Raw genomic sequence first — 13,761 nt, forward strand, 5'->3', positions numbered from 1 at the left:
CCCGTGGAAGGTCTCTGAGGCTAGGTCCCCTTCCCTGCATCTGAGTGGTCTGAGCTTGTCCCTGTGGTGGGAGTGCCCCCTACTGGTCGTCTACATTGCTTGCTTTGCTTGTTTGAGACTCTGAGGACAGCCTGTGAACAGCTGCCGGGAACACAGACCTGAGTGTGTACTTGTGTCTCACCTCAGCCAGGCAGTGCATCTGACAGGCTCAACTCTTGCTCTAAAAGACAGTAAAATGGAAGCTGGAATTTTTGGTTGCCATAAGTAATTGTTTAGGGCAAGACTGCATCCCTTAATTCTAGAAGAAGGAAAAGCGGCTTTCTGATCACCGTTATTTAGTATTTCCCCTCCCTTTGGCCCTGTGGCAGACCAGTGCTGGGGGAAGAGGGGCATAGGTGGGGTTGCCTGGAGTACTCTTGAATATTTTCCAAATTCACCTTTTTAAAATTTAACACATATGGAGTTGCTCACATTTATTGGCTAAACCCTAGGGCCAGACCTGGGTGGTCCACATCAGATGAGAAATGGACAGAGTACTGATGATGGCAATACAGTGGGTGGGGCAGTGTCTGAGGACAGGCTCTGCCATGCAAGGAGGCGGCAGTGATGGCTGCAGTGGCTAGGAGAACATGAGTCATGGCTGTGAGGAAGGGCAGAGGCCAGGAGAGACACTGGGTCTTTGAGGGGCAGGAAGCCCCAGCTGAGGAGGAGGGGCCATTGAGAGCCAGATGCTCAGGGCAAACCTGATTCCATCCGTTTCGCAAAGCATGAGGGAGAGTACTGATGATCCACGACCAGTACACCCGGCCACGGTGTCACTGGCTGGGAGGGCCAGCAAGGAAGAGGGAACCACAAGGTACCTGAGACTCAGCAACGAGGGAAGGCTAATTTGAAAACCCCTAAAGAGAGAGGGGGCCTGCAAGGTGACTCAGTAAGTAATGCACTTGATGACCTGAGGTTGGTCCCTTCCCACAGTAAATAAATAATGTGGAAAACCATGTTTAAAAAGAGGCAGAGATTGCACAGCTGGAAGCCCCGTTGATGGGCGGTGCTGCAGCTCTCCACGGTGGAAGGGATTCCAGAGGAGGATCTGTTCCAGTACTTTCTGTTAAGACCTCAGCAAGTTTCCCCAGAAGCCCATTAACATGTGTGCCACAGTTGGTAAAGAGTGACAGGGTTGTTAGGTAGGTGCTGGGAGTTTTTGTGCACCGCACCTGACCAGGGAGAGGCATGCACCCACTGTGGAGGTGTGTTTCCTCAAGACACATGCTGTGCAACTGCTAAATAACCATCCCCACTGCCCAGCCCTGCGCCCAGCCCTGCGCCCATGTGTGAGGAGGCTCTGCAGTCCGTTACCCACTTGTTAGATAGAGCAGTCAAGTGTTTGGGCTCCTTATCTCTTCTACAGAAGTGGAGGATTATACTAAATGAATGGCCAAGTTACTGTGCTGATCCAGACCCAGAGAGTAGTGGGTGTGTTCATATGCTCAGTCCATCCAGCAGCTCCTCAGCACTCACAGGGGTCAAGAGAGGGGCCCAGGCACTAATGCAACCACCATGAAGGTTGTGGAAGCTGGAGTACTGAGCCAGACTTCAAACTCAGGACCCCAGATCCCAAGCCCAACTCTTTTGTCATCTTCCCCATCCCCCTCAACCTTCCTGATGCTGTGACCCCTTAATACAGTTTCTCATGTTGTGATGACCCCAACCACAGAATTATTTAGTTGCTACTTCATAACTGTAATTTTGCTACTGTTATGAATTGTAATCTAAATACCCAATAGGATGAATATCTAATACAGGACCCCAAAGGGGTTGAAATCCACAGATTGGGAAACCATTGCCCTATCGACTCCCTTTGCTGGCTGTAGTTGTGAAACACCCAGAGAATCCTGCTGGCCTTCCCAGCTTCATTCTCAGAGCATTGCTTCCTTACGTCCCTAACCAGCAGGGGGTGCAAGGCCTGCTTGTGCCCAGCCCTTCGCATTCAGCCTGGAAGGCAGGTTGCTACCTCTGGAGAGCAGGAAAAGGGAAGGGCGCTCGGCTGACCTCTCTGGGTGGGAAACTGTAGTTGCACTGTAAGTGAAAGTGGGATTCTGCAAGTGGCTGCAGCACCTGGGCTGTTGTGTAGCTCTGGTTTTGAGAGCCTCATGCTACTGTGTACATAGTTAAGTCTGAAATCCTTGAAATCCTCCTGCTTCAGTCTCATGATTGCTTGGCATTACAGTGTGTCCTCATGCCCAACACAAGAGTGTGCTGAAGAAAAACCCTCTTAAGCTGGGCACACGGCACAGTGGGTAAAGCATTTCCTTGCAAGCAGAAGGGCTGAGTGCTGAGCCCCAAGTCCTAATGAAGTCAGGCAGGGTAGCATGTCTCTGCAACCCAATGCTGCTGTGGCAAGATAGAGACAGGGGAGTGCTGCAAGCCTGCAGGCCACTCAGCCTGGGGTACAGTGCAGCAACAGACAGCAGAGAGGAAGGTGAAGACCTTCCCCAAGCTGTTCTCTGACCCATAGAAGTGCGCTGTGGCATGTGCACCATGGCACATCTGCATGCATTGCACACACACACACACACACACACACACACACACACCAAAAACAAAAACAAAACCCCAAAACAAACGTGGACCAGGCTTTTTTCTTTTGAGCCACCAAACAGCTCCCAAATCATAACATGGAAACTTATTAGTTATGAATGCTCGGCCTAGCTTAGGCTCATTTCTGGCTAGCTTTTTAAACTTAAATTAGCTTCTTTCTCTTTGTCTACCTTTTGCCTTGGGGCTTTTTCCTTTCCTTTCCTTCTGTATATCTTACTTTCACTGCTTCTTGTGTCTGTGTGGCTGCCTGACTTCTGGCCCCGGGCGTCTCTGTCATTCTTTCCTCCTCCTTGTCTTGTTCCTCTCGAGCCTAGATTTCTCCTCCTATTTATTCTCTCCACCTGCCAGCCCTACCTATCCTTTCTCTGCCCAGCTATTGGCTGTTCGGCTCTTTATTAGCCCAATCAGATGCCTTAGGCAGGCAAGATGAAACAAATACAACACATCTTTACATAATTAAACAAATACAGCATAAAACAAATGTAACACACCTTTACACAGTTAATGTAATATTCTGCAGCATTAAAAAAATGTAGCACATCTTTGTCCAGTTAAAATAATAATTCCACAACACAAACAGACAAAAAGACAGCTATGAAGTACAAGGAGCCTGGGTTTTTATAGGAGTTGCATCCCAAACGTCTTTCAAATGAGTTAAGACTACTTTGGGATCCAGCTGTAGCAATGCTGTTGACTCCGAACGTGGGAAGAATCAAAGCACAGCAGCGTACCTGAGCCCAACGGGAGCACATAGAGCCCTCCCTCAGTTGGTGGCTGGGGTCCTAACTGCACCCCATCAGCATTGAGAGACTACCTGTGTCTCCCTGAGGGGCAGCAGATCTGCCTTTATATATTTTTTTTCCTAAGAATGGTTTATTGGGGAACTCTAGAAACAGCCAAAGGGAAGGGGATTCTGCAGCAGTGTTGACATTTGGCAGCCACACTGCAGATTCCACATACTGCTGTGTGCCAGGGAGAAAGGCCATGTGACTGGAACTTGCTGTACCGTGGTGGCTAGTTCCTGCACTACCATCGCTCCTGATAGGGCTCTGCTGGCCATGGAGATCAGTGTGACTCTGATGTTTGAGAACAGATTTTTTTTTTTTTTTTTTTTTTTGAGACAGGGTTTCTCTGTGTAGCTTTGCGCCTCTCCTGGAACTCACTTGGTAGCCCAGGCTGGCCTTGAACTCACAGAGATCCGCCTGGCTCTGCCTCCCGAGTGCTGGGATTAAAGGCGTGCGCCACCACCGCCCGGCTTGAGAACAGATGCTTTTTTGTGGGCTCTTTGTGGGAGGTAGTTACAAACCAGATGTGGAACTTCAGCTTCTACATCTGTTTCCCACCACAAGGGCTAGTGAGGAGCCACTGTCTCCCCAGGGTACTCTTAGCCTCCAGTGCCCTGAGAGCCCAATGAGCAAAGCCATTTCTAAAAGTAGTGCCCTCTCTTAAGCTGTAGAATGCCCACACTTGGGGTGAGGCCAGGAAGCCTGTTAGAGATAGCTGTTTAGTCTCAGTGATTGTGTCTGTGAGAAGACAAGAAAAGCAAAACCAGTGTTTATTAGAAACCAGTCTGTCTTCCAGACGAGCAGGGTGCTTGTTTCACCTCTTAGGACCAGAGGTAACTGCCACAGCAGTAGGAGTGCATGCCCCTGATGCCTGATGGCCAGGCACTGAAAACAAGTTCAGACGCTCAGGTAGCCCAGCTCCTAGAGTGCCTGTCCAGTACCCACAGAGCCTTGATCTTACTCCTTAGTATACAGATGCAGTCCTAGCCCCTGGGAGGTGCAGGAAGAGCAGGGGTTGGATGAGACCCTGTCTAAAAAAAGGAAAGAGCCGGGCGGTGGTGGCGCATGCCTTTAATCCCAGCACTCCGGAGGCAGAGCCAGGCGGATCTCTGTGAGTTCGAGGCCAGCCTGGACTACCAAGTGAGTTCCAGGAAAGGCGCAAAGCTACACAGAGAAACCCTGTCTCGAAAAAAAAAAAAAAAAAAAAAAAAGAAAGAAAGAAAGAAAATAAAAAAAGGAAAGAAGGAAGAAAAGGGGAGGGGGTCATAGAAGATCATTCAGAGACACAGAGAGACAGACAGAGACTCGGGTCATTAGGTTACCAGGGCCTCACGTAGCAGCAGAGCCTGGTCAGCATGACTGATAAGACAAGCCATCCTCTTAGCCACTCTTTGGGACTGTCTTAGAGGGTCTTGTTTCCTCTGAAGAGGGTGGAGCCAGTCAGGGCCTGTGACAGAGCAGTTGGCCTCTCTCTCCCCAACAAGCACAAGGGCAAAAAGATGAACGAACATTCTCTAAGCATTTCTTCTACCCAGCCCATCGGGGTTCTGTTTTATTGTGGAAAGGGGAAAAGTGTCTCCAAAAGGATAGTGTGGATTGAAAAAGTAAGCAGAGGAATGTCGCAAGTTAGAATGAGGGTTAAGGCTTTACTTTGTTTTTAATTTCAGTAGTTACAAACCTAGGTTACAGTTTCAGTAAAAAAATTAAATCGAGTCTAATTCCAGCAGGGGGAGACATACTCACACTGATTTTTCTGAAAGACAAAAGGCAAGCAACGGTTGCCCCGTGCATGTGTGTGGAGGGGTGGAGACAAGCATACGGACAGACAGAAGCAATGGTTGCCCCGTGCATGTGTGTGGAGGGGTGGAGACAGGCATACGGACAGACAGAAGCAATGGTTGCCCGGTGCATGTGTGGTTGCCCCGTGCATGTGTGGTTGCCCCGTGCATGTGTGTGTGGTGGGGTGGGAAGATGCTGTGGAGTAATGTTCTACCTCATGATCATGAGTCTTTTAGAAAAGGGTAGATGGCTCCACAGGAAGTGCGATTTCTGAGGTGATGTGCCTGTGTGGTGCACTGTGGTACTTGCATTAGAAAAGAAAGGCTTGAATGGTAGAGAGCGTCACTGGAGAGTGACTTTGTCATAGCAAGTTGTATTGTGCAGCATTGACCCCTGGGTTCAAACTTTAACGTGAGTGCTGCACACCAGAGCCAGACTGGCCGCTGAGCAGCGGGGAAACAGAAGGGACGCGGAGAGTCCGGCAGCCAGTGGGTAGCATGGGCTTGAGTGCCCTCGGCTTAGCTTGGGCAGTGACAGCCAGCACGCTGTGGTGACACCAGAGCGGCTCACGTTTCAGAGTGGCAAATCACATCTGTCAGTCCTTTGGAACCTGTGTCTAGTGGTAACAGACCAACACACCAGCATTGGTCATGCTTTGCTTCTCGGTGTGACTGACCAAAGGAAAGAAGCGCCATCCCCTGGGGTATCACTCCCCTTGCCAGGGCAGGAACTGGAACAGCCGGAGTGCCAACCTTGTGGCCAGTTCCACACTTGGCACGGGGACACTGTGGACACTTACACACTTGGCACAAGGTCTGGTGGAGCTGTCTGCCCAGGGAAGCTAATTTTCAAGAAACCTCTTCCCTACCACACAGACAGACTCCCTGCAGACACCGCATGCGGCCCGCTGTCTTCCTTGCCTGCAGAGCCTCGTTCTTACAGCTAAGGAGACCCTGCCACTCGCCACTGCCTGTTCCTGTTTGTAGTAGTTGGTTCAGAGGACAGTGGCTTAGGTTGCAAGGAGGCTGAGGAGCATAGAGCACAGCCCTTCAGACTCAGCTGGAAAGGTGGGAGAGGGGCAGGCTGCCCTGCCCGTCTGTGGCCTCGTACTGTGTGACCTACACAGATGCTTCTGTGAGTCGTCAGAGAGCTGCGGTGAGATCAGTGTAGAACCCAGGTGATTGACCCCCTAGTCAGTGGTGATTGCTTCATTAGGTGCTCATGCTGCCGCATACCTAAGCAGCTCAGTGTCTGTCCGCTACTTCTGCCGGCGAGAGGCACTCTGGGAATGCGACTCGAACCAGCTCCATTTCAAAGTCTTCACACTGTTCCTTCTCTGATGTTAAGGGTGTTGGATTCGGAAGCACACAGTACTTGTGGAAACAGTACCATAGTATCTACACATCTCTAAGACCTCACACAAGATCTGGGCAGCAATGCCAAGCAGCTCTGACCCACGGCCCCACTGACTCACTCGCTGGGCCAGGACACTTGACACAAACAGTAAGGGAGAAAAAATCAGTTTGGCTCATGGTGTCAAAGGGTTTCAGTCCATCACTGTGCGGAAGGCATGGCAGAGTGGCCTGGTCTATGTATCAGGAGTGTGTGGCAAAGCAAGTCCCATGATCATAGCCCAGGAAGAGAAGAGCTGGTCTAGAACCAGAGACTGGGTCTAACCTTTAAAGACCTGCCCATAATGAGAACTCATTCCAGACAAGCCCCACCTCCGGAAGGTTCCACAGCCTTCCACAATTGCCCCATTGTGGGAACAGCTGTTCAAGACATGAGCCTCTGGGCGACATTTCACATCCAGTCCATAATGTCCTGGGTGAGAATTTGCCCCACAGGACTCTTCACATCACCAGGACAAGACTCATGGAGCCTGTCAAGGGCAGTGTAGCCAGTGGTCACCAAAAACAGTGGCCGAGGCTGAGTGTAGGCTGCCACTGCTGTTTGCATTAGCCCTTGAAGCTGTGTCCTTCCTCGTAGGCACTCCTTGCTAAACAGATCTGTCCCATGAACTTCCTTCTGCAGGAGGACACCATGGAGGTGGAGGAGTTCCTGAAGGAGGCTGCAGTGATGAAGGAGATCAAGCATCCTAACCTGGTACAGCTGCTAGGTAAGCAAGCACGGACTCTGAAGAGGGCCTGTGGGCAGCTGCCTGTGAAGGGCTTTGGTCCAGATGTCTGTGCGCTGAGCAAGCATCACTTCTTAATCAGAGAACTGTGTGTTGGGGGTATGGGGGAAGTCAGAAGACAAGTCGGTTCGCTCCTTCCACCTTCCCTGGGTTCTGGGGGCGGGCCTGTGTGGCAAGCGCTTTTACTTGCTGAGCCGGCTCCCCAGCTCAGAAGCCCTTTCTTCAGGGCTGGACGTTTCTAGGGCTCCTTCCCTTGGGAGCAGGGCCACATGCTGAAGCCCCCATGTCCTGTTGTCAGGGGTGTGTACCCGGGAGCCCCCGTTCTACATCATCACGGAGTTCATGACCTATGGTAACCTGCTGGACTACCTGAGAGAGTGTAACCGCCAAGAGGTGAGCGCTGTGGTACTGCTCTACATGGCCACACAGATCTCATCAGCCATGGAGTACCTGGAGAAGAAGAACTTCATCCACAGGTAGGGCTGGCCAAAGTAGCCTCACCCAGCCTCACCCCCTGCTTCAGAACACCCAGCTGTGGGGTCTAATGGCTCAGCTCCCACCCTTGGTGCTGGCAGCTCACTGGCCCTTGAAGCGAAGGCAAGCACAAGTGCCTGACCTATGTGCTGCTTGCAGCAGGCGGGACTAAGTCCTTCAGACCCTAGGCCTGGGCCAGTGGAGCGGCTAATTCCCAGGAAAGAAGTGGTTCATTTCTGAGCCATTTTGGACTTTGTGAATATTAAATGAAATCTGTAAAAGGCCTTCTCCCTTCCTGACAGCCACGGTTCCTTCGGAAACAATGCACCCCAAGTCCAGTACTCAGTCAGTAAGACCTCTCTCTGCCTGGGTACAGTAGAAGCCAGGGCCTAGGCCTAGTTTCAGTGTGTGGCTTTTCTTCCTTTTCTCCGTGTCTTATTGTCCACCAGCTGTCACTGGGTTTGGGGATGTTTCCATGGCTGTAGAACTGCAGAGAATATGCAAGCCGGAACTAGGCATTTTTGCTGCTTTTAAAACCCGGAGTGTTTTGACCTTCAAGTGTGCCACAATTATCTGGGTTTGCATGCTTTGCTGGTGGAAGTGGCTTCCTAGCAGAGTGACAACCTGTGCAGGAGGGAGCCTGATGGGCTTGGCCCGACTCCGTCATGCAAGATGTTCTCCACGCCACTGTGGTGACCTTTCCTACCCAATTAACTCAAGTGTGAAACCTCGACATGAGATTTCATAGCCAGGAATAAGTAGTGTGTGTGAAATGCTGGCAGCCCCTCGGAAGACAGATTTTTTCTGCTCCACAAGAGCCCAATCCAAACGCTCCTGTCGCTCAGCAGAGTGAAGCCTCTGATGCTGCAAATTGAGATTTCCAACTTCTGCCTTGCCTTGCATGGCCAGCTCTGTCCCCTCCATTCACACACTTAAAATGCCTTACCAAAAATCCTATCAGGCACAACTCTTGTGTGTTTAATTTCTCTCTCATTGCTGATGATCAAGCCGCGTCGTGCAGCCGTCACTCTAAGCCGCCTCATCTTCTCATTCCTCGGGTCCCGGTTGCCTTGTGATTTCATGGTTAACATCCATGAACTAAAGATTAGACCCCGTCTTCCCTAGAAGATTCAGGAGGTGAGCGGAGGTGGATTATACCTGAGAGTTTCTCAGACACATTTGGGTAGGCATCAGGAAGCAGGAGGAAAGTAGAGAACATATCTGGGCAAGGAGTTTTTACAACAGACTCAGTTTCACTTTTCCTGCTAAGTATAGAGAGGACAGGCAGAGACTCACTCCCGTCAGTCTCTCCAGTTGAGCATTGAGCTGACTGTCCCTGTGCCTGGCGTGGGGCAGTAGCAGCACAAGCACACAGGTGACACTTGTTATTCTCCAGGCATCAGAGGAAGCGCTGCACATACTGTCCATTATCACACAGAGCTGCCCAAAGCAGCCCTGTTACTGTCTTCATTTTAGGGGTGAGGTAGCTGAGTTCCAAGGCAATTAACATGCTCCAGGTCACGGGGCAGGAGCTGTCCCCATTGCCACTCGTGTTACCCATTGTCTGCTTGTGTTGCTGTGTGGCAGCCTGACTAGTATTTGCTGAGGGCATTTGAAAGCTTCCACAGACCACCCGTGACTTTTCTGTGTTGGTGTCACAGACGCAGAGTTGGGGAGGCAGCCAGGAGCTCATACAGATGGCCCTTTCCTTTCTCAGAGACCTTGCTGCTCGGAACTGCCTGGTTGGGGAAAACCATTTGGTGAAGGTGGCCGATTTTGGCCTGAGCAGGTTGATGACAGGGGACACCTACACAGCCCATGCTGGAGCCAAATTCCCCATCAAGTGGACTGCACCTGAGAGCCTGGCCTACAACAAGTTCTCCATCAAGTCGGACGTCTGGGGTAAGGGCCAGGTCCTGGGCAGTCCTTGCCAGTCGGGGTTCCCCTCTGCTTCTCTACCTCCAGCTCTCCTCCATCACTACACCCTCTTTCTTTCTTTCTTTCTTTTTTTAAAGATTTACTTATTTATTATGTATACAGCATGTATGACCAGAAGAGGGAGCCAGATCTCATTAGGTGGTTGTGAGCCACCATGTGGTTGCTGGGAATTGAACTCAGGACCTCTGGAAGAGCAGTCAGTGCTCTTAACCTCTGAGCCATCTCTCCAGCCCCTACACCCTCTTTCTTGTTTCTGGCTTATTTTAAAATCCTGTTTTCTGTTTTTATTCAAAATGAAGCAAAAGTGACCTCCGGAGGATCTAGAGTAGCACCGTTCATGTCTTCATTCCACATTAGCTGTGGACCTGGTGGTGCAGCATCGACCCAAAGGCACCCAGAGTCGCCCTCTCCACAGGAGAGCTGTTCACTCTGGTTTGGGGTGCAAACAGACCACTTCATGCGCAAGTGCCACCTGGTGTTTATTTTTAAAGAGTTTTGTTTTGTTTTGTTTTGTTTTCGATACAGTATCTTTTTATCAACTGTCCTGGAACTCACTCTGTAGACCAGGCTGGCCTCAAACTCGGAGATCCGCCTGCCTCTGCTCCTGAGTGCTGGGTTAAAGGCGTGTCATGCTGAGGGTGAGCTGAGTAGTGAGCCCTGTGCCCCACCCACTTCTTTGCCTCCTGTTATTTTAAATCCCAGACATCATATTATTTTACACGTAAACACGTCAGTCAGTATTTGCTTCTTACAGATGACTCTTACAGCATAGCACGGTGCTACACTCAGGCTTGACTGATTTTATCTGAATATTATCAAATATCCAGTGCTTACCCTCCCACTTTGACCTGATGCGGCTCCCTCGCTGCGTTAGTCCTGTGTCCTGTGTGGCTCTGGCCTGTGTCTTCCATCACTGACTGGTTCCTGCTGTTTGTTCATAGACTCCGTCACTTCCCTTAGACCTTTCCAGAGTCTGGACTTGGCTTCTGTGCCCTGTGCTGTCATCTGATCAGGCCTCTGGCTTCAATCCTCTTAGAAAATCTGAAGTCAGATCTCGAGAGCCGATGACATTTGGGTTGACTTTTCTTTCCTTTGATACACAGAGGAGGTGGCGTTCTCTTAGATCGCTTGATCCGTCTGCGTGGTTTCCCCTTCAGTGCAGCAGGTCTCAACCACTTGGTGAACCTCCCCTCCACAGATAGCTGCATTGCAGTTCATAACAGTAGCAAATGACAGCGACCAAGTAGCCACCCAGTGATGTTAGGTTTGGGGGTCACCACAGTGTGAGGAGCTGTAGTCAAGGGGCCCAGCCTTAGGAAGAAGAAGGGAGCCACTGCTCTAGTGGGATGTGGTGTGCAGCTCTTAGTGACCAGAGCCCAGACCAGTGCCTCACTAGGGCTCTCATGTGATCGTTCTCCGACTCCTTCGTTCCACAGTCAGTTAGCCACCAGTACAAAAGCAAAGGCCTGGCAATGCTTGGTTGCCCAGTGGTAGAGTTGGTGCCAAAATGGGTTCAAGTGAGCTGCCTGTCGTGGCTCCCACTTTCCCAAGTGGCCTGTAGTGGTGGCAGTTGGACTTGCTAGTCTTGTGTGGCGTCACTATGAGCTCTTTGTTGACACACTGATATGATTTGTGCTGTGGTGCTTCTCCTTTACAGTGGAGTGTCTCATCTTTGGCCAGTGGGAACTCCTCCCCTGCCCTCTGACAGCAGCCATGTAGTCCTCCGTACTGTCTGTGCTGTCCGGAATGGCAAGCGAGCCCAGGCTTCTTCCCTGTCCCGGGTCCGAATCACCTGTTTTTCTAAGGACCCCTAGTTCTGTTAGTGGGAAGAAGGACATCAGGACTTTGAGAGTTCACAAGATTTTTGCAAACCATTTAGAGCTGGCAGAAACCTTGGAGATAATCTTTCCCACCTAGAAACAACTGCTGGCCTGACAGGCATGCAGCTCCATAGTCACAGAGCTGTGGGCAGAACATGGCATCTGACTCCTAGCCCACGGGCCACTTACCTGGGAGACTCTGTACCCCAGGAGGTCACCTTTCCCTTCTCTCCTTTGACATGTTTTAGTGTAGTGTGAGTAAACAGTTTTGCTCTGTCCTACCTTTCCTGAGCTGTTGTCATGGAGAACCTGGTAAATGTCACTGCTATGGAAAAACCTTATGCATTTTTTCATGTGTGTGCATGTGTGTGCATGTGCGTGCATGTGTGCGTGTGTGCATACATACTTTGGCACATGTGTGAATGTCAGAGGACAACTTTGTGGAGTCACTTCTCTCCTTCCCCCTTTGTGTTGGTTCCCAGATCAGAAGGTCTTTAGGCTGGTGAGGCTTTACCCACTGAAGCATCTCACTGGCCAACCCCTCACGTACCCTGATGTCTTCCTCTTCCTTCTTTCTTTCAGCATTCGGAGTATTGCTCTGGGAAATTGCTACCTATGGCATGTCACCTTACCCAGGAATTGACCTGTCGCAGGTTTATGAGCTGCTGGAAAAAGACTACCGTATGGAGCGCCCTGAAGGCTGCCCGGAGAAGGTCTATGAACTCATGCGAGCATGTGAGCCTCCCCAGCCCAGTCAGAAAGTGCACGTGGGCACTGAGGAAATCGCAGTGTGCGAGTGTCTGCAGCAGGCCGTTCAGTGGGTCCTTGGCAGTGTTGCCTTGCTCCCGAGCCACTCCAAGTCTGGCTGTGGGGTGCCTTTCAGTGCATTTAGTACAGATACCATACATAGGAGTCGTTTGCCTTTGAGAGGGATAGTTTTGGGTTTGCTTTTTGTTTTGGATCAGAATCTCACTCTGTAGCCCTGGCTGGTCTGGAACTCATAGTGACTCTCCTGCTTAGACCTCACAAGTTCTAGGGTTGCAGGTTATGTGCCACCATGCCCAGGTTCTTTTCATTTTTTTAAGCATAGAAAGGGTTAGATGAATACCAAACCTGGGTTCTTACTGAAAGATAGATTCCTGGGTCCTGCTTTCACACACCTGGCTACAAATGTTCCAGGTGATATAACTCTAGTGGTGTGTACATAATGTGAGTGTGTGTGTGCATCTGCATGTGGTGTGTGTCTGCATATGGTCTTATTGTCTGTGTTCATATGACCACTCCCTCACCTTTTTCTTCTTAGTAGTATGTCAGCGACACTGCCCCCCACCCATACATCTAGATTTTCCTCACCCTGCTCCCCACCTTTAACACAGCTGTTTGCTTTAATATATTTTATTTCTTTCTTTATGAGGGTGTACGTTCCACAGCATGCAGCTGGCAGGAGTTGTTTTTGTTTTTCCACTATGTGGATCCCGGGGATCAAACTTTTTCTCAGTCTTGGCAGCAAGTGCCATCTTGATGGTCCTGTGCTTGCTGTAAACAAGGCAGGGACAGTGTTCTTGTGTCACGGCACCTAACCCCGATATTTCTAGAAGCTGGACTGTTGATGCAAAGTTTGTTTGTTTCAGTTTTTCAAGACTGGGTTTCTCTGTGGAGCCCTGGCTGTCCTGGAACTCACTCTGTAGACCAGGCTGGCCTTGAATTCTCAGAGATCCACCTGCCTCAGCCTCCTGAGTGCTGGGATTAAAGGTGTGCACCACCACCGCCCAGTTCTTTTCAAATTCTTAACATATAGCTTAACAGTAGCATTTGGCATTTTAACTTGCCATGACATCAGCAATTAGCAGGCGTGGAGCGCCTCATCTTGTCCAGACTGTTCCTTGGGGTGGCTAATCCTGGCTTGCTCCTTGTGATGGCTAGTTCTGACTTGCTAGCAGTGCTTCCCACTGCTCTGACATGGGTCTTCTCTGTCCAGGTTGGCAGTGGAATCCCTCTGACCGGCCCTCCTTTGCTGAAATCCACCAAGCCTTTGAAACCATGTTCCAGGAGTCCAGTATCTCAGATGGTAACGTACCTCCTGGGGCATGCAGTGTGTTGAAAGGTTGGATTCGGGCTAGACAGGCCTTCAGTTCATTCCTGGTAAAAGTGCCCAGGCCAAGTGAGAGACCAGAACTCTGCACAGGGCTTTAGTGGAGGTTCTGTGTCTCTTGTAGTCATACAGAGTTCT

At 50.4% G+C, this 13,761-nt stretch overlaps 1 protein-coding gene across 2 annotated transcripts in view; it reads left to right on the plus strand.

Annotated features, from left to right (window-relative positions):
• The window catches only part of Abl1 (ABL proto-oncogene 1, non-receptor tyrosine kinase), a 114,739-nt gene that overhangs the window by 95,452 nt on the left and 5,526 nt on the right, over positions 1 to 13,761 (plus strand). For both annotated transcript variants that reach the window (XM_059260034.1, XM_059260035.1), the window contains exons 5-9: positions 7,197 to 7,281; positions 7,598 to 7,775; positions 9,491 to 9,675; positions 12,114 to 12,266; positions 13,510 to 13,599. In XM_059260034.1, coding sequence (XP_059116017.1) covers positions 7,197 to 7,281; positions 7,598 to 7,775; positions 9,491 to 9,675; positions 12,114 to 12,266; positions 13,510 to 13,599 — 691 coding nt within the window. The remainder of the gene's footprint in view (positions 1 to 7,196; positions 7,282 to 7,597; positions 7,776 to 9,490; positions 9,676 to 12,113; positions 12,267 to 13,509; positions 13,600 to 13,761) is intronic.

Source organism: Peromyscus eremicus, chromosome 4 (assembly GCF_949786415.1).
Source record: "Peromyscus eremicus chromosome 4, PerEre_H2_v1, whole genome shotgun sequence".
NCBI lineage: Eukaryota > Metazoa > Chordata > Mammalia > Rodentia > Cricetidae > Peromyscus > Peromyscus eremicus.